At 41.6% G+C, this 20,394-nt stretch overlaps 3 protein-coding genes across 3 annotated transcripts in view; 2 read left to right on the top strand and 1 right to left on the bottom strand.

The window, feature by feature from the left end:
• Nucleotides 1-758: 758 nt before the first annotated feature.
• LOC306737758 (protein disulfide-isomerase) lies at nt 759-5,162 on the top strand (the record flags this gene model as incomplete). Its single annotated transcript, XM_079219545.1, has 11 exons — nt 759-942; nt 1,343-1,543; nt 2,048-2,172; nt 2,273-2,410; nt 2,646-2,753; nt 3,428-3,553; nt 3,651-3,848; nt 3,948-4,068; nt 4,459-4,640; nt 4,812-4,901; nt 5,041-5,162. The coding sequence occupies 11 exons, from the start codon at nt 759-761 to the stop codon at nt 5,122-5,124; spliced, it is 1,557 nt and encodes a 518-aa protein (XP_079075671.1). The 3' UTR covers nt 5,125-5,162.
• A 1,347-nt stretch (nt 5,163-6,509) lies between these two features.
• On the top strand, nt 6,510-12,595 carry LOC306737664 (synaptogyrin-3-like; the record flags this gene model as incomplete). The annotated part of the gene is made up of 4 exons (XM_079219419.1): nt 6,510-6,614; nt 8,204-8,438; nt 9,324-9,469; nt 11,585-12,595. The coding sequence occupies 4 exons, from the start codon at nt 6,510-6,512 to the stop codon at nt 11,810-11,812; spliced, it is 714 nt and encodes a 237-aa protein (XP_079075545.1). The 3' UTR covers nt 11,813-12,595.
• Nucleotides 12,596-14,740: 2,145 nt separating this feature from the next.
• Nucleotides 14,741-20,394, bottom strand: part of LOC306737323 (voltage-dependent T-type calcium channel subunit alpha-1H-like) — a gene marked incomplete at its 5' end in the record, with an annotated part of 41,912 nt that continues 36,258 nt past the window's right edge. The window contains 5 exons of the mRNA XM_079219041.1: nt 14,741-15,935; nt 16,132-16,688; nt 19,048-19,192; nt 19,287-19,580; nt 20,021-20,142. Of these exons, the coding sequence (XP_079075167.1) occupies nt 15,252-15,935; nt 16,132-16,688; nt 19,048-19,192; nt 19,287-19,580; nt 20,021-20,142 (1,802 nt within the window). The 3' untranslated portion in view covers nt 14,741-15,251. The remainder of the gene's footprint in view (nt 15,936-16,131; nt 16,689-19,047; nt 19,193-19,286; nt 19,581-20,020; nt 20,143-20,394) is intronic.

The following is a 20,394-nucleotide window of genomic DNA, read 5'->3' as shown; positions in this document are numbered from 1 at the left end:
AGTGAATAATGTGCCCCAAAAAAATGTAGATCTTTGTTTTTACAAATGAACCCTTCATCATATATGCTGTGAAATTGACCGGATGTGTAGAAAACAGGGTTGTGTTTGAAGGCTGTGTGTGGTGCCTGTGCTGCTGCGTCTATGCACTCCAAAGCAATGACTATTACCTCACCTGCATACCCTGTCGTTGTTGTAGCAATATGTGACACTCAATTTACCTGCCGAGTTTGATTATTTTCTTTCTTTCTTTCTTTTTAAATCAAAATGTTGTTATATTATTATGTATCATTCTATCATGTTGATAGGGAAATAAATATGATCTTGGATACTTTGATGAAGCTGTGAAGGTGTTTCATTTGATTTTTGTAACATTTGTGCAATCTTGCATATGTTGAGCATGTGTTTGGTGAGTGCGTGCTTCCATTTTGACCTTGCTGAGGCTACCAGTGTTAGGCAAAGGGTATTTAGATATTAGTGATATACTTGATATGAGCGGCAGCCAATAGCAGTGATACAGCGGGGCTAAGATAGGGAAGTTAATCAGCAACAGACTGGTGGGTCTAGTCGGCTGATAACAAAAGCATTCACAACTCAGCTCAGCTCAGCACTGACACACACACACACACACACACACACACACACACCCACACACACACACACACACGCATATATATCAGCCCTTCATTTCACCACTTGCTTCATACCTTTGTGTCACGATTGCTGCAGTGTCCAGCTTGTCAGTCTGTAGGTGAACCGTCATGAAGACGCTGCTGCTGCTGCTGGGGGCGACGGCCTTCTGTCTCTGTGTGTTTGTCGCCGCCGACCAACAAGCCGAGCGACGGGCAGACAAATCATCCCCCGAGGAGGATGAAGTTCTAACGCTGAAGAAAGGAACTTTCAACAGGGCTCTGAAAAAACATAAGCAGCTGCTGGTGCACTTCTGTAAGTTTCCCACAAAGAAACACACGACTTTTTCTTGACCTACATGTTTATATATTGTCGATGAGCGATGACACCAAAAGAGCTACTACTAGGGTTTGAAAAGTGTCTTTGGACTGCAGCATATCTTTATGTACTTATTCTTTTCAGGATTTTAACTAGTAATGCAATTATTTGTTCATCACTTTAATGTTGTATCTGGTGGTGGTGGTAAATGATATGTTTTATGAGAATATAACTGTGTACTGCTGGGTAGCTTGTGAATTTCACACAAGTTTGTATTATTAAATATAAGATATGTAAATCTGGAAAGCAACTAAAGTTATCAAAATAATGCAGTGCCTTGAAAAGCTCAGCATGTACAAGTAAAGTAGTACTGGAGTGTGTGTTTCCGTGTGTGTAGATGCTCCTCTGTCTGGAGAAGGCCATCGTATCTCGGCCGCGTTCGAAGGCGCTGCTGCAGAGCTTCAGGGGTCAGAGGTCAAACTGGCCATGGTTGATGTGTCAAAAGAGAAAGACCTGGCGAAAGAACTCAATGTGACGGGCCTCGCCACGATCAAGCTGTACCTTTCTGGAGACAAACTCAACCCTGTGACTTGTCCTGGTACGTCCAAATATTCTAAACATATAATACACTAGAGGGGGCGGGGCTTAAGGCACTGCTAGACTCTCCCTCCCGTCGCCATTGACTCCTACTAAGAGAAAACTGATACCTCTTTCATGTCTGGATTAGCTTAGTTTAGCATAAACGCAGGCGCGAAACAGCGAGCCTCCCTCTCTCAAACTCATGAAAAGCACAACTTGTTGTTTTCACATTTCTGTTTGTATGCAGATTAAGCGAATGTGACATAACATGTAAACCCGTGAGCTTTGCATTCTTCTTTGGAGGAAACCGTGCTAGCTGTTTCCCCCTGTTTCCAGTCTTTATGCTAGGCTAAGCTAATATTGTCTCTAGCTCAATAGTTAACACACTGAGATGAGAGGGACACCATTACTCTCATCTAACTCTCAGCAAGAAAGCAAACATGCAACTTTTCCAAAAGTGTCAAAAAACTATTTATGTAATATCAAGAATGAAAATGATTTGTTTTCCTGGATTGTGATGAAGTTCCTCAGAGCTCGGCGTCCATCTTAACCTGGCTGAAAAGGAGAGCGGGGTCTGCCGCTGACCTCATTGCTGATTTTAGCCAATCAGAGGCCTCAGAGGAGCTGACGGTGGTTGGCTTCTTTCAGGTAAAAAATATACGTTTAATTGTCCAGCTTCTCACTTTTGTCAATCAGTTGTCTGAATAACAATTTCCGTGTGTTTTTACATGTGTGTGCGTGTGTGTAGGATCTGAATCACGAGTACATCCAGATGTTTTACGATGCAGCGGTCGACCTTCCTGATATTAACTTTGCTGTGACACAGAACAATGAAGTTATCACCAAATATGGTCTCACACATGATGTTGTTCTGCTGTTAAAAAAGGTACTTTAAATACAACACAACCCCGACAGATGGCTGTATTTGTCTGTCTCTTTGTTTTCTTGGTGCTGACTCGAGCCTTTGCATTGTGGATACCTAAGGGATGGGATTTAAATAATTGAACCATCACATCAAGCTGGTGGAATATATGCATTCATTCATTGCTTTCTTACCTGTGTGTTTGTTTGTCTGTTTGTTTGTTTGTTTGTGTATGTGTGTGTGTGTGTGTCTGCTGCAGTCTAAGCTCATCCAGGCTTACAAAATGACGCCCGAGACATCTAAAGAGATGCTGATCATTTTTATCACTGTCTACCAGATGGACCCAGTCACTGAGTACACAGGACAGGTATAGTATTAGATGCATAGTTCATTTCCACACGCATATTGTATAACTGCTCTACTTCCAAATCTGGAAATGTTCTGTGGGTTGTTGTTTTTTTGCATTCAAACTCAAATTTCTATAGCCGTTGCCTTATTTTAGGCCAAACATGTCACTTGATTTTGTGGATTTTTGTTCATATTTGAAATTTTACTATTACATACTGTATGTAGTGTTCAGTAAGAAATATAGTACGACTCAAAAAAAAGACTCAAAGGTGGATCTAATTGTGAGACTAGAGATGGGGGGTAACTTTGGGGATATTTCTGCAAGATCGTGTGTGTTTAGATGACACTGAAAGACACTTAAAGAGGTCTCTGTAGAACTTTTTGATATTTTGAAAGAAAATTTCCATTGCGATCCACTGTAAAAAAAACAACTAAACATGAATTCAAGCAGAGCAACTAACCAGATGGGAATGGTGCTGTAGCCCTATAATGTAGACATAAATTAAATGTTTTCAATCTTTTTGCTATGGAAAACCACTCTGGCAATGTACAAGTATCGCTACCATTCCTCAGAGCAAGGCACCGCATATCAACGCAGCTGATATTTATTTTGACAGTTTGCATTTGCTGAGATCATATTTGCACGCATATCTTGTTCATTGAGATGTATTTATGTTATTCTCTCTCTTGCAGACCGCCACTCAGATATTAACCTCACCTGTGTTAAACCACGCCCTGCTGTTTGTCAACAAAAGCTCTGCTGGCTTTAAAGATATCCACTCTGCCTTCAATGGTGCTGCAGAAGCGTTCAGGCTGAAGGTAGAAACCACGCAAACTATTTCAAACAGCAGCACTGAAACACACGTTAGAATAAGCCGATGGACCACTTCACCTTTGCATGTGTGCGTGTGTTCAGATTCTGTTTGTGTGGGTGGACGTGGATGAGCCTCGTAACGGCAGGCTGATGGAGTACTTCCGGGTTCGGCACTTTGAGGCTCCTCTGATCCGACTGGTCAACCTGACAGACCATGTGACCTATCACCTGCCCTCCGAAACTCTGGACGTACAGACCATACAAACATTCTGCCAGTCCTACCTACAGGGCAAGGCTAAGGTAACGTGCAGTCTTATTCAGTGTGTGATGCATATAAGAGGAACTGGAGACAGATGGAAACAGCCTGATATAATTAATGTGTCTATGTTTATGCAACAGCCGAAGATGCAGAGCGAGCCGATGCCTGAAGGATGGGACAAAAAGCCGGTGAAGGAGCTGGTGGGAATGACTCTGGAGGAAGTCGGCTTTAACCCCAACAACACTGTTTTTGTCCTATTCTGTATGTCAATTAACTTTTGTATTTATTTCAGAAGCGTTTTAGCAACTTTTGGCTCATTATTGGGATTTTCCAGCCAGTTTACTGTTTTGATTTGCTTTCATCAACACTGAATATTGTGATTCTAGCTTGTTTTGTTGTCCCCAAGTGGCAAAACAAATTAAAGTGAATGCAGGATTAAATATACAACCAAATAAATTGGCCCCAAGATGTAATTTAACCTTCAAATCAACAAATTCTTGCATCCTGGGACACTACTTAATCATGTGCCATCTGTTTTGAAGAAGACCTCAAACTTTTGTTGTTTTCTTAGCTTTCCACTTATGATTTGTTTTATGTTATTTTATGTTATATGTCTGTTATAAATCTCGTACTACTTAATGTGTATTTCAGATCTTCCCTACAGTAAGGCGTCCCAGGCTGTCTTTCCACTGTGGGAGGAGTTGGCCGAGGCCTTGAAGGAGCGAGAGGGCGTGTACGTCGCTCGCATCGACGCCTCAGCCAATGACATCAACATGTCCATGCAGGGCGGCTACCCAGCACTCTGCCTGTTCCCTGCTCTATATGCTGAAAGAGTAAGGAGCATATCAACGATTATTTCTGTTTGACAGATACTGTAATATATGCAAAAAATAACCTAATTATTGTCAAAAGAGTGCTAAAAATATGTGTGTTATCTCTGCTCCGTGGGGGGACATGACACACAGTATTTGGAGGTAATAATGCTCAGTGTGTGCTCCTGTCAGGTGGTGGTTTATACTGGTAAGAGGAAGGTGAAGGACCTGGTGAAGTTTTTAGATAAAGAGATGGAGCAAGCCAAAAAAGACAGAGTTAAGGTAAATTATAGCCCCACAAACATCAACATCATGGCAGTGCTGTTATGTTTGTGTGATTATGTGTGTGTGTTTGCTAGATGCCTTTTTTTCTTTTTTTATCTCTATGTTAAAAATAAACTTCTTTCTTTCGCGTCTCCAGGAGGATGAAGACAGGAGGAATTACATCGAGGCTGCAAAAGCGGAAGATGCGAAAAAAGCCAACAAAACCAAAGACGAGCTTTGATAGAGAAACAAAAAGAGTAGTGTGTGTGTGTGTGTGTGTGTGTGTGTGTGTGTGTGTGTGTGTGTGTGTGTGTGTGTGTGTGTGGCATACTTCTTAGTCAGTAAACACAGATCTTGTTTTACCTCCTCAACCAAGCTGTTATTACTTGTCCAATAAAGTCTTCAGTTAAAAACTATGATGATTTCAAGCCTTTTTTTTAATTTAGTAAAAAGGTTCTTGACAGAAATGTAGACTAATAATACAAAATATAGAGCTCGACCGATACATCACCATGGTTGATATTATCGACTGATTCTATCTTCAGATATATCGCATGTTCTAATATCTCGGCCGATAAGTAACAAAAAGTTGCAGCACAGAAATGCAGAAAAGATGCGTTTGATGTAACTTCGACACAATGCTCCGACTATACAGTAGAGAGTGCTGACAAATATCCTGCTCATGTCTTGGTCGCATTAAAACTAATATCAAAATCGTTGATTATAATAATGATAATAATATGAATACATTATATGTTTTTCATAGTTCTCAAAGACACGCTTAGCATTATCATATAAAACAACACACTAAAAACATATCATACATTAATCACATGAAAGCAGTAATGGTGCATTAAAGGTTAATCAATATATTTTTTTAACCAACACCGAATTGAACCTTCTAACCAGTGTTGTCCCTATAGCCAGCATTTTTACATTTAATATTATATTTGAATTAAAAAACTTTTGGGCACCGAAATATTGATTTAAAAATATTCAGTTTCCCCAACAGAGAGAATTGTTCCTTCCAGTGTGGCGTTGTTTTGAAACTGAAATGTTGAAATGTTCATGTGGAGGAAAAATAAAGACATTTTAACTCAACAGTGAACTGAATAAATCTGTAAAAAAAAAAAAGTAGGGTGTCTTTGGGGGTGGGGTTTTAGTTTATCACCTGCAGCCCTGCTGATAAAGCTCTTTGTATGTGTAAAAATACAGATTTGAATATCTTTTAACCATAATCTTGAACATGTGCAGTTTAAAAACGTTAGTTTGTCAAACGATAACACATGTTTGTCATCATCTATCAAATAATGGAAATATCGCTCAGCCCCAAATCATAATGAAAGCCTGTAAAGGGTAAATGATAGGTTTATGTCATACGTTATTTTTGCTTCATAAACCTAACATGAAAATAAAAAAAAACCTACAACAAAAAACAAGGTTGAACTCGTAAATAACAACACGACGATAATTGACAGTTCACATTCTGCGGCGCAGCTGCGCTCCGTGACGCGGTGTGACTTCACACGGAGGCTGGAGGAGGACGCCGCCGCTGCGCGCAGCTCTGTGACCGTCTCCTCTCCTTCTCTCGCCGGGCGTCGGGCTGCTTCACTGCCGGAAGGAAGGATGGAGCCAGCGGGAGCGTACGGCGCCGCGAAGGCCGGGAGCGTCCCCTTCGACCCGGTCGCCTTCTTCACGCACCCCCGGACCGTCCTCAGACTGATGTCGTGGGTAAGTAAAGCCTCCGCTGCAACGCGTGGGTTGGCATCAATGGACAGGCCCACCTGCACCCCCACCTCTCTGTCTCTCTCCCATTCACATTGTTTGTGCCTCTCGCGCTTTTTCCTTTGTGTCAGGATTCAGAAAGATGTGTATGTTTTTTGTATATATAAAAGGCTCAGTATCTTTGAATTCTATCTCTCGGTCTAATACATATAAATGATTTTAGAGATGCAGCTTCTGGCTGGAGCTCGAGGACCCGCGTCTGATTACCATATGTTTATCTGGAGCTTCTTTGTGTCTAGATAGCGCTTTGGTTTGAATGCCCCCCTGAGTAGAATGTAACACCTCTATTTGTCTCTCTGGTGCGATGCTGTGCAGCTGTGAGTCACCATACAGCAGGCAATGTGCACGGAAGGAACAATTTGGTTTTAAAGGAGGCATATAGCAAGTTAACAAGAGCACATGATCTCTTTCTGTCTGTCTCTGTTGCTCAAAATTAAATTCAGTTCAACATGACTTGTATGTGCCAGTGCTCCTTAAAATAAACAGAAACAAAGTCAAATGCATCCGTAGATGCAAGGAGAAGAAAACAGATACAACTTGGATCAGATCAGCACAACAAATAATACAAATACATTAAAATGAATTACTGTCGAGGTAAGTGCTGCGAAGAGCCATTATTTTCATGATCAATTAATAATGGTAATTTATTTTCTTAATTGATTAATTGTTTGTGTGAGAAAAGATTGAAAAGGGCCATATATCAACAAATACAATGCTGTTGACAGTCCTTCATTGTCATATTGTGCCGTTAGTTTGGTGATAATGGAATCAATTTTTTAGAGGGATGAAGTAACCATATTATAAACGGATTAGTTGACTCAAATATTGTCAACTGAGGTTTATGAGATATATATATAATGACACCTCGAGACATCCGACATTGATACTTTTGCTATAAACCAAATACAACTGAGCTATAGATGACGGAGATGTTTACTGCCTGCAAGTGTTCACTGATCCAAAGTTCACTGTTTGGCAATTATTATTGGGATAATCTGATCTCTGCAAATGTATTTGTTAATATGTCCCGCTTATTGTTCCAAAATGAAATAAAAGGCATAAAAATAGTGAAAATGTCCCAAAAGCTCAATCTTCATAGTTCTTAAATACATTTTCATTTTATATAATTACCACAAACTTGAGGGTAGGGTACCCGACATTGAGGCCCTCTTTTGTTTGAAAAAGTCAAAATGCAATGAGTCCTCACAGAAACAATGCTGAAGATATCTCAAAATCTCTGCAAAAGAAACCGTCTGTATGCATATACCAGTATAGAAACAAGTGGAGAGTGTTTTGTAGTTTGGGTGCACTGACCCTTTAACTTACTGGATACCTAACTGGATGACTATCACACACATACACACACACACACACATACACACACACACACACACACACACTGGAGCAGAAGCTGTGTGTTCTGGTGTGTCTGTGTGTGGTCTGCATGAGGAATGAAAGGCATTCAGACACCAGTGTGAGTTCATTCTCTTCTACCTGTTACAATAATGGAACCGCTCACATGTCTTCCCCTGCAGGTTTTCTCCATAGTGGTGTTCAGTTGCATCGTGAACGAGGGCTACATCAACATCGGCAGCGAGCGTTTGCTCTGCGTCTTTAACAACAACGCCGATGCCTGTAACTATGGTGTTACCGTGGGCGTGGTCTGTTTCTTGGGCAGCATCTTTTTCCTGATTCTGGACATTTACTTCCCCTCCATCAGCAGCGTCAAGGACAGAAGACGGGCTGTAATGCTGGACCTCGGCTTCTCTGGTACATAATACACAAGTACATTGGTGGAAGATAACTCACCAACATGTTTTTAATTACTGTACTTAAGGACCATTTTGAGGTACTTGTAGTTGACTTGAGTATTTCCATTTTCTGGTATCTTTATACTTCTACTCCACTGCATTACAGTGGCAAATAACTAAATGAATTTGACAATTTTACGAAGTTGTTACTTTGCAGATTCCAATTAATGATACAACATATAATCTACATATAAATTAGGATGTAGTATAAAACATTTTTGGTAAAAATTTATTGATCCCCAGGAGGAAAAATGCACACAATGCCCAACAGATAAAGTATATAATGTACTTCAAATTAGGTTTTAATCAGCTGCAACATTACAGTGTTGTACAGAGGAATACATAATACCACTCTCATGTCTGGATGGTAAATATGCGAGCAGCTGGTTAGCTTAGATTAGCTAACAGCCTACTCAACAGCTGCAGGGGGGATTGGCACAAAATGTTGTATGAACATTCATGGTCCCCAGAAGATAAACTGTATTTGTTTAGTGCCATCATCAGTTCAAATACTTTAAACTTTAGTGCTAATAAGCAATTGTAAGCATGTGAACAGGCTAAACAAAGATGGCTAAAGTTAAACCTGCTGACGTTAGCATTTAGCTCAAAGTAATGCTGTGCCTAGTTGAGCCTTACATAACTTCTATGGCTGTAAAATCTTTTGTTGTTGTTCTGATAACAATTTGAATTAAAAAAAAGATATTCCAAGTTTCAAAAAAGTTATATTCTATTTAGAAAATAAATTAAAAGCAGTGTAAGCTTTCTGATAAATAACTTTTATTTTAAGAGATTTATAAGATGCTGCATGTTACCTTTTTTTCTGACCCTTGTGTCCCGCCTCCAGGTCTCGCTTGCTTCCTGTGGTTCGTTGGCTTCTGTTTTCTGGCCAATCAGTGGCAGGCTACCTCACCAGAGGAGCTGCCATTGGCCCAGGGCTCTGACGCCGCCAGAGCCACCATCACCTTCTGCTTCTTCTCCATCCTGACCTGGGTGTGTATGTTTATACCTGTTTGTCTAAAACCTGCCTGACCTTTGCCTGTGTGTACATTCATGTGTGTGTGTGTGTGTGTGTGTGTTCATCGTCATCATCATCATCATCATCATCATCTTGTTTGTTTGTATGTGTGTGTGTATTTCAGGGTTTTCAGTGTGTGCTGGCAATGAACAGCTTTAAGGGCATTTCCTTCATGGAGGACAAGCAAAGGCTCTTACCAAAGAGCCTCCCCACCCTCTCCTTCTCTCTAGAAAAAGTATAGGTTTGGGTTTCCTTTATGGACACTAATAAATACTGGATTAAGTAGTATAATTGGCAGATTCAGAATGGGTTTTCCCATATTAATCATAATGATGCTCAATGCTGTGATCCACTCTTCTTGCGTTTTAATCAAAATCTGCAAAAGGTTATTGTTCGTTTTTTAATTATAGTTTGCAAAGAATCACTAATTAACACTACAAATTTTTCCCATGGATTTGTTTGTGGTCACTCTGTCTTCATCATCATCAATACATGGTCATGAATTTGTTGGGCGTGGTGGCTCAAAGGTTAGAGCTTTTCGAGTTCGATCCACTGACAAGCAGGACAAATGTCGGTGGAAGCAATGCTTGCTAGTCCTTCTTTGCAACCTTTAAGGTGCTCTTGAGCAAAGATCTTAACCCCCAACTGATCAGTGAAGCTGCTCAGTAGCCAACCGGTCAGACGGCGGCTCTGCTGGGCAGTTTCGAGGTGTGAATGTATGTAAATGTGGGGATGTGAACAGAGTGTTCCTGAAAAGAAGCTGCTCTCAGCGAAACTTAAATAAAAACAATTGCAAATTGAAAAATAACTTACAACGTCCTCTATCCTTAGACCCTCGCTTCTGTTTTGTTCTGGCTTTCTATCTGAGGAAATTACCTGATTTAACACGTTATGCATTAGGATTGCTTTAAAAAAAATCGACCTTAGAAACTGGGGCATGGAGGGGGATTTACCGAGCATGGAAGGTATACAATAGTAGTATACAGTAAGATGCTCTTTATGTAATAGCTCTTTTCTACTGCCGTAACTGACCATAAAGGGAACCAAACAGTATCTGTTTTTATTGTTTTGTTCCCTTTGGGAATGAGTTCCTGGAACTCAATTCAGGCACTGCTCTGGTGATTATAATAAATGCTCCAGTTCTAGTACCTTTCATAAGTTGCAGGTGTGGTCTTACATCACAACAAGGACAACAAACACGATAACAATAGCCACCTTTTTACCATTGATCCTTGTATTGAATATGACAATTATGCTAAAAAGAACAACAATGCTCAACAGCTGGAGTCAGAGATTAACGATGAGGGTGCACCATTAGATTTATTTAAACCTCAAAAAGGTTAGAAGGATTAGACTAAGATTAATGAAAAGTTAAAGATCCCAATGGGTCTTGTGAAAGACATTGCAAAAATGAAGTAAAGGGATCATTCGAATCGACACACCAATTTTTGGTTACTGACTAGCTTTTTTGTATTTCCACACTTGAAGTTTGTAAATGCTGTACATAGTGGACACTGAACCAAATCTTCACATGGTTCTTAAAAATGTATGTTTTGGACCCTGGATCATGGGTTGTTTACGTTTTTGACTTCTGTGATGGCAGACAAAACATTCTCAATAGCTATTCGATGGATTGCCATGAAATTTTGTTCAGACATTCATTAGTATCTGAAGCATGAATCCCACGGACGTTGGTGATGCCCTTTCATCTAGTGCCATAATCAGATCAACATTTCCATTCATCCAATACTTTGGGTTATAACCAAATATCTAGAAATGTAAGGACATTATCATTCGCCCCAACTGTAGTTTATGTTAAAGGCTAATTGGCAAATGTTAGCATGCTAACACACTCAAATAAGATGGTGAATCTGGTAAACGTTCCTGCTTCACTTGTAAGCATGTGAGCATGTTAGCATACTGACGTTAGCATTTAGCCTTTAGCATAGCTCTAGACTCTTCGTCTTGCTGAGAAAAAGTACAGGAACAGTATCTCTAATGCAAGTCAGTTTGTAAGAAACAGCCTCTCATGCTAATGCATGTTCGTGTGTGTGTGTGTGTGTGTGTGTGTGTGTGTGTGTTACTAACAGGCTGTACTGACGCTGAGTGCACTGCGGCGCTTCTTAACTGGCAGCAACAAAAACTTGTTCACATGGCAACATCTGGATCCCCACTCCGGCAGTGCTAGAGCTACACCGTACCCCATCGCAAACGGAGCGACAATAGTAACCACCAACCCCTATCAAGCGCCTCCCTTTACTGAAACCCTGGACCCCCAGAAACTCACACAGCAGAGACCTGTGGCTCCGGCCTTCTAGAGACAGAGGTGTGTGTTGAGATACACTGTGTTCGACGCGGGCACAAACAACGTCCTGCCTTGCTGATTAGTGGCTTTCAATCCTCTCCTGGGATTGGTGGGCTTTTTGGGTCATGTGAGGATGTATGATCTATTTTCACCCTGGCAACCGCTGGCTCAGCTTAGTTAGTAGAAACTATGTGTCAAGAATTGTCTTCTTATGCACACACACACATTCACACACATTGATGCACGCGAAGACAGCTGTACTCACTCACACCTGGTCTATATGTGTACAAGTGGAAACACAAAAACACATATATGTGTATATACAGTATATGTACACACACACCTACCTGGAGGTACACCCACATACAACCTGACTGCATGTTTGTATGGAGGGATGCAGAATAACATAGATGTAGATCTGTGGTGATGCTCCATCTGCCTTATCAAGGGATACAAGGTCTTTAGTGAAGGAAATATGAAAGGCAGTGAAGCCGTGGAGCTTTGTTTATCTGCTTTGTCTGACTGAGGGCCGACTGCATACCAGCTGCCCTGCAGAGATGTGGCCTCCGATCAGGTGAAATTGAGACTGACAGGCAGCTTGACCAATAGATTGCGTGGAAATTAGTGCGGGGTTGGCAGAAATTGTTACATTTCTCTTGGCAAGAAAACAAAGGCAGGACAGCTTAATGCATTCTGAATGCTATAGTGTTTCAATGTGAAATATTCATGTGATTAAATATTTTATTGTGATATGCAGATGTGGTACAGTGACATACTGTATGAAAAATAAAATCTATTCACCACCACTATCCAAGCTGTGAGTGTATTTTTGTTCACATCAACTTTAAACAGCTTACGTTTTGCTTCTTGCAATGTGAGAAAGTCCTTTTCGTAAAATTATGTAGTGAGATCCAACGATGTGTCAGGCATATTAATCAACATCCACTGGAGGCCTATAATTAGAAAGTGTGCTCAAGCTCATTAGCAGCAGCAGGCAGGAGCTTTACTGTATGTTAGATATTTTTGGTTTAGGCGAATAATGTTGAGGTGTCACAGACGGTTCTAGCCGGTTAAGTCAACACGCATGATTCAGAATGCCATAAAAAGGTTGCGCAAGAAATGTCTCACAATAGTATGTTAAAACAAATAAAAATGTCATGAAAGAATTCATTGCCTCATTTATCATAAATAAATTGCATACTATAGTTTTCACAAAGAAATACGTAAATATATCATAACAAGTCATGATATAGTGTGTCACGAGAAAAATTAAACTGATCTAAAAGTCATTATATGATGTCATAAAAAGAATAGTGTGCAAAAAATGTACGTGTCTTACAAAAGTGACAGTATAGTAAGTGCCGATAAATATTATTAAAGTAATACAAGACATAGTGTAGTATGGGAAAAATACTCTCATGAAAAGTATATACATGTTATATATATATATATATATATATATATATATATATATATATATATATATAGGGAAAGAACAGTTTGAGAAGAAAGGTTATGGAGTCGAATGAAAGTCAGACAGGAAGTGGTTTTATTCCAGCACTGTCCAATCATGTTACTGCAGGTGAGCTTACTGTATATTATTCCCTGCTTTCTTTCTGTAGGAACATTATACAATATCATGAACAACTGCATCACACAGAGTCATCATCATCATCGTTATTATCATAATCAGCATCCTCTTACACTGACATCACCGTCAATCACCCTCATCATCACCGGCAGATAAATTGACATTCAAAAATGTAGAAATTTACCTTTGCAGTTCTCATATCATCGCTGCTGTGTTAATAAAATATAATCTTAGCTTTTTCTACAAAGTTTTACACACCATTATATATCACCTGAATAAGCCCTTTCTGTACAACTGCTTCTGTCTGGATTTCTCCCCGAACAATAAATCTCTCCAAGCGTCAGGTGACACGGGCCAGCTCTGGCTTCAGACAGCAGGGGGCAATCTCACTCTGCAGACCTGTGATCACATGCTTCATACTCACCTGCGTCTGAACTACCTCTACCCTGAGAATACCAAGACAGAGAAAAGGAACGTTGAAGAGGTGAGAAACCAAGCTGACTGAACATTCGATTGGGAGGGATCAGGAATAAAGAGAGGTAGAAACTACTAAAGCCAAGGTCACGCTATACGGTTTTAACTTGGAGGCTCTAAGTGTAAATTGATTTGACCGACTGTCAGGGATGATTGGGTTCAGGCTGGGAGAAGGTTTTTCAAACATCAAAAAGTTGTCTTGAAAAGTGTTTGATTTGACCAGGAAAATACTGCAATCTGAGAATGATCGAGCAACTTCCAATGGCAGTTTACTGTAAGGTTAAGAGGTAGGAAAAAATGTGTGATGTGTAAAAACAAAAACTTTCACTCTGTTAGACATAACATTCTCATTTTGCTTCACTTTTAACAAGCGGCTGTACAATTTGGTTTTTTTTCTCGAACAAAATGTGCCTGCATTAATCTACATAAGCGTGCAATTACAAATTAAGCATTTATATATAAAAGTATTTGTCAGCTATAACTTTGTGGATTTAACACTTACAAATCTATTTATTTTGTAAACATAAACTGTTAAAAATGTATGCACCGCAGAGCATGACATTTGGGGAATTATAGGAAAAGTAAACAGTTCTGGCAAATAATGCAGTTCTTATAAGACTGGAGGAGATACTGTGTTTCAAACTGGGAAAAACTGTTTGAATCAGAACAGAAACAGCAGTTATTTTGACAATTAATCAATCATCATGGTTTGATGGTTCAAGACTCTCAAATGTGGAGGTTCTAGGCTTTTCATTGTCTAACACCACAGTCTATTGGAAATCTTTCTGATGTTTTAGAGACCAAGAAATTAATTGATTTATCAAGAAAATAATCTGCAGAATAATCAATCATTAAAATAAACGTTAGTTGCTGTGTTATCTCTTTGTCACGATCTCTATGTGCACATGAGCAGATCAGTCAGTAACTTAACCTGTGCTGCACATACGGGTACGTTTGTTTTGACCTCTGACCAATAGGCTTGAGGTACGAGGAAAAGGACGAGAGTGAGGGCAGAGGGAGGACAGCAAGCAAGCGGAAGGTTAATGTTTGAGTAAATATAGCAGGGGAGTGACTACTATGTCTGAACTAAAGCTAGGACTATGATAGAAGTAAAGGAAACGTCTTCTTGTGTGCATCTTGTGTGCAAACAGCACAACGGGAAAGAGTCTTTGAACACACACTCATACACACACACAGTCCAAAAGATTTATCCTCAAACACCCTGTGAAAATCTTGTGATTGGACGGGACGGGACGAGGGGCGGGTCCCAAAACAGGGATCCTTCCTGTTTTGGATTGCGGCTCCCGCCCCTCTTGTGTGCTTCTTCAGCAGCACGTCAGATTCCTCCACTTGAACAGAATAACCAATCCACCGACATTGTGTCCCCTTAGTCGTCCGCAGAACTCTCCTCTGGTTGATTTGGAGAGACGGTTGTTGCATCAAATGACAGAGTCCGCCTTCTCAGCTCAATACTGCTGTCCATCAGCTGCGTAGCCATAGTAACCGGCTCCTCTCCCGGCGGCGGGCTCATCCTCTGCTTCCTGTTCCTGCCCGACACCGGCGACACTGATTGACTGAGGCGGCTCCTGTGCTCCACGGGGCTCGGCGTAAGGTGTCTGCTTTTGTGTGAGGAGCTGGGAGGGAGCTGTGTGTGTGAGTGTGCCTCAACAGAGCCGGTAATATGACTGACTTCCTCGTCGGTGTCGTCCAACTGGGGGTCAGGGTCGGCCGCTCTGGAGCTACAGAGCGGCGCTGATGAGATGGATTCCCCGCTGGGGACCTTCAGACTGGACAGCCTCTGCAGGCAGACAGGCCTCGTCTCCACATCTGTTTCTGGCTGCGAGGCGCAGATGGCCGGCTCAGGTACGTCTTCCTGCCCAGTGGTTTCACCGTGGCTCCGGCTGTGGCTCTTGCATGAGATGACCCTCTGGGGGTGAGTATATTTCAGCGTGTGTACGCTGGATGATCGCTGGCGTGGTGGCGTGGAAGAAGCGGCGGCCACAGCGAGGTGAGTCTCCGCCAGATCGTCAGCTGAACCGCTCTGATCCAGAGAGTCACAGCGCACGGCTTCCTGCACATGCACACAAACACACAGAGGAGACACAATCCTCATCACGTCTTGGGTTGCGAAAGTAAAATGATTTTCAAAAATGTTCCATAAGATGCATGGAAAGGCAGTAAAAATCTAATGGTTGTCAGAAAATGGTTGGAGCTAAAATGAGCAAAACACTGTGTAGAGAGAAGAAGAAGCGGCGATAACAACACACCTGTCTACGTAACTGTCTGCTTGCAGTGTGGAAGGATGCTGGTCTCCTCAGGACTGAACTATCTGGAACGTATGAGGGACTCAGCTTGTTTCGGTCTAAACTGTCTTCAGGACTGAGCCACTGAGAAGGACGTCTGCTGGCACTGTGGGTGGGACTCAATCTAAGCGAGGAATGTCGTTCTATACTGTGGCTGGACATGAGTTTAGGTTGGTCTGTGTTGTGGTCTGGATTGAGCCTGTATCCGTCCATACTGCGAGTGGAGCTGAGTCTGTGTCTGTTTATTCGATGGGCCGGGCTGGACCTGTATCCGTCTATACTGTGAGCTGAGCTGAGTCTGTGTCTGTTTATTCTGTGAGCCGGACTTCTGTAGCCTTCGGCACTGTCAGCTGGATTGATTCTGTGTGACGGGTGTCTGTCAACGCTCTGAGATGTGCTGAGGCAGATCTTTGGCCTCGAGCTGCGTCCAGTCCCCAGTGAAGCGTGGCTGAAGGCCGGCAGAGCCCCTGGAACCTGCAGCAGTGAGCCGCCGCCACTGGAGGCCAGAGAGGACACGGAGCCTGCAGAGAAGATCACATGGATTCATTGATGACAAGAAAAGTATTCGTACGATCTTGTGGTTGTAATGTTGTCTGCTGACATGGATCGTGGTGATCTGGATCGTGGTCCATGCATATACTACTCGTTATATGAATCATTTATGTCATATTAATTGAATGTGCTGTAACTCTGTTACGTTGTTCATTCTGTACACATGACATCTATTGCTTCTGTCCATCCGGGGAGAGGGATCCTCCTCTGTTGCTCTCTCGAAGGTTTCTTCCTTTTTTCCCCGTGAAAGTTTTTTTCTATTTTTTGGGGGGGAGTTTTTCCTGTGAGATCCCGGGACAGGGATGTCGTATGTGTACAGATTGTTAAGCCCTCCGAGACAGATTTGTAATTTGTGATTTTGGGCTATACAAAATAAACTGAATTGAATTTGTTATATGCCTCCGCCAAACCAGTCATGTTGCAGTTTACATCCATGTCTCTCCAAAATGTCACCATTTTATCCTGTTAGAAATGATTTGTGTGAAATAATCTGATATTAAAAATAAAAAAGAATAAAACATCTTTTGTGTCGCCACAATGACCACAACATTCAGATCAGTTTCATCACTTTGAGCTTGACATTTGGGTTAAATTTGAAGAAATATTGCTGGTGTCCTGCATTCGCGAGAGTGGGGACAGATTTTAGGTCACAGTGACCTTTGATCGCCAAAATATAATCAGTTCAGTCTTGAGTCCAATTTCTGCCAAACTTGAAGAAATTCGCTCTTGAGATATCACAAGAATGTGACGTACACAGTGACCTTAACCTTTGACCACCAAAATCTAATCAGTTCTTCCTTGAGTCCAGGGGGACTTTTGTGTCAGGTCTGAAGAAAATTCCCTTCAGACATTGGAGAATGGATTGGCCACAGACAGACAAACAAACCAAACACATAACGCCTCAGGCCACGGTAGTCGCCGCTGCGGCAGCATGAAAACAGAAAACAGTATTTCTAAAGAGGGGAGTCTTATTGAAAACGAGAATTGTCTGGAGATCAGATGGATTTTGCTGTTAGAGATTTTATTTAGGTGCCGGTAAAACCACTTCTCACAAATGATGTTGATGTTTTCTCACAAATGATGTTGATGTTCTCCAAATATGTTTTCGCTAACATGAATGGAAGAATGGTCCACGGTTTTCAGGAGGATTGTTTATAAAACTATTTTTGAGGGTTGCAAGTGTGAATGAAATGCATGCGTGTGTGTGTGTGTGTGTGTGTGTGTGTGTATATATTGATTTTATTTCTTTTCTTTATATCGAATTAATTCTAGGAATATATAAGCATTATGCTTCTACCTTTTCAGTCTTTATGTTTTGTATAAGATATACTCAAATACTATACTTTATATCTTACAATCATACAAGAGGGAAAGTAACCAGATCATTTGATGACTCATTTTAAAACTGATGCACAGATTCACTCTTACTTCATCTAATTAGCAGTGGTATAAGATGGATAGGTCTTATCTTAGGGAACTCTTTTTCCCTCTCGGTTAAAATGAAATCAACAGAATAAGTCTGGCAGTCAAAAAACAACAACAATCAACTGACCGTATTAACACGTTTAGTCTGTTTATCCAAAGCCTGATATAATTTCTTCCTCCGTGCCAAAGAGCTTCATTGTTGTCCAAGAACTATTAAAAACACATCAATGAGCCTCCCGAGTGACATGTTCATTCTGCTTCACATGCTTCATTACCGTGAACATAAACACAGCAGTTTATTTTGAGTCAATCCCAGATACACCGTCCTGCTGCTTCTGTAAATACTCACTACTCGAGCATCCAATACGTATTAATCTACAGTAGATATGAAATAAAAATAGGCCGCATCCATTACACTCCTGTTTGAGTAAGTAGCCATGTTAGGGAATGTGTTGGGGAATATTTAGCCATTTAATGACTGTTTTCTAAATGTTCTTTGTCACAAACTACATACATCATATCTTTGTGATCGTGATCACTGTTGGATACAATCTCGGTAGAGTTCATTTATATTGTGCACATAAATAAAACTCTGTGTTTTGCTGCTTGGATTGACAAATTTGTAAAGGCCGAGCTATTCTAAAGTGGTAAAACTAAAGAGAGGGAAGGGACCAATGTGCTTTGTTGGCATACACTAGTCCTACCAATTTGTCACCAATATTAAAAATACCCATCTCTCGCTCTGAGCTCTGTAATAACAGTGACTCTTGTTGTGCTGCATCACATCTCAACAGCCTTCTCTGCTATTTATGGAAGCAATAACCTTTCCAGCAATCAGTTAGCGGTTGTAGCACAGTGAGTGAAATGTTCCTTAATTTAATTGGCTATAAACAACCAAATTACCTGAGTAGCTGTAGCCGGTGTACGCCTCGTGGCAAATGAGCGGATAAGGGGAGCATCTGAGTGGCTGGACGTGGCTGTCGCTGGGGAGAGACAGCATGCGTCCTATGCTCAGCAGGTTGCCATGGGAACAATCCTCATCCTCAACCTGCCACACAAGATCATCACCGCCGTCATCGTTATTGTCCCCTTCCTTCCCCTCCGCACATGCAGCAATAAGAAACGCAAACTCCGTCCGTTACCTGAGCAGGTGCGCCGATATTTGGCAGCAGGTCTCCGCCCACAGACGCGGCACTGAGGCGGCGGCGGCTGGCCTCCTCCCGCTCCTTCATCTCTTCCCGCTCCTTCTTCTCCTCCAGCTCATCCAGCAGCGCCTCCTTGTTGCTCTCTTCCAGGTGCTTCATGAGAACGGCTACGACCACGTTGACCAGCACGAACTGAGCCGTGAGGACGAAGGTGACGAAGTAAATGGGCGAGATCAGGGGCAGGTAGGTGAGGCAGTGGCGTTCCTGCGGGCGACACTCTCGCAACGTGTCCTGGACGCCGCCGGGTAAGAGGAGAGGATAGAGATAATCAAGCAATGTGGAAAAAAAGTATAATACATAAAGTGATTTAAGGTGATATTCAATGTTCATGCCATTTGTTGTAGTTCATCTCTTCTCCAACAGGGGGAGATGTGGATCTGAGTGTGAACAGACCTTGAGCCTGTCACAGAAGAATAATGCACTCTCCTAAACCTCTAATGTCAGCAGCTCTTATTCTGTCATAAAAACAGTGATCTTCTCTCTGCTTAATGCAACGCCTGTCTCAGAACCAGTGCTTTGAGACAGACAGACACACACACACACACACACACACACACAGACAGACACACACTCAGACACAAACATGGATTTACTCGTCCATCCATCTTCTTTAAAAAAAAAAAGAGAGAAAAACACACACACACACAGCAGAGGAGAGGAAGAAAAATAACCTTCATAATCCCATTCCAGTTGTCCCCAGTAGACACCCTGAAGAGTGTGAGAAAAGCCATGCCGAAGTTGTCAAAGGTGGCGTGGCGACTAAGACCCTCACACGGGTTCTCATCTGAACACTCTGAAAGAGGATGAAGAGAGGAAAAGAGTCAGTAAGTAAGTGTAAGAGAGGAAGGCGATGGGAGAGAAGAAAGAGAACTTTGTGTAGATTAGAGCGCTCATTAGAACTCTGCTTCTAAATTGACATTATTAATGTATGCTATAACAACGAAATGTATGCATGTTACGTAATCTACAGATATCTCACCAGACAGCTGGGGCACACACACTCTCTCACGCGCATCTGTGCATCCGCATTGATATGTACGCATGC

Source organism: Taurulus bubalis (assembly GCF_910589615.1).
Source record: "Taurulus bubalis genome assembly, chromosome: 6".
Lineage (NCBI taxonomy): Eukaryota > Metazoa > Chordata > Actinopteri > Perciformes > Cottidae > Taurulus > Taurulus bubalis.
Note: the sequence above shows the minus strand (reverse complement) of the source record. Positions and strands in the feature narration are given on the sequence as shown.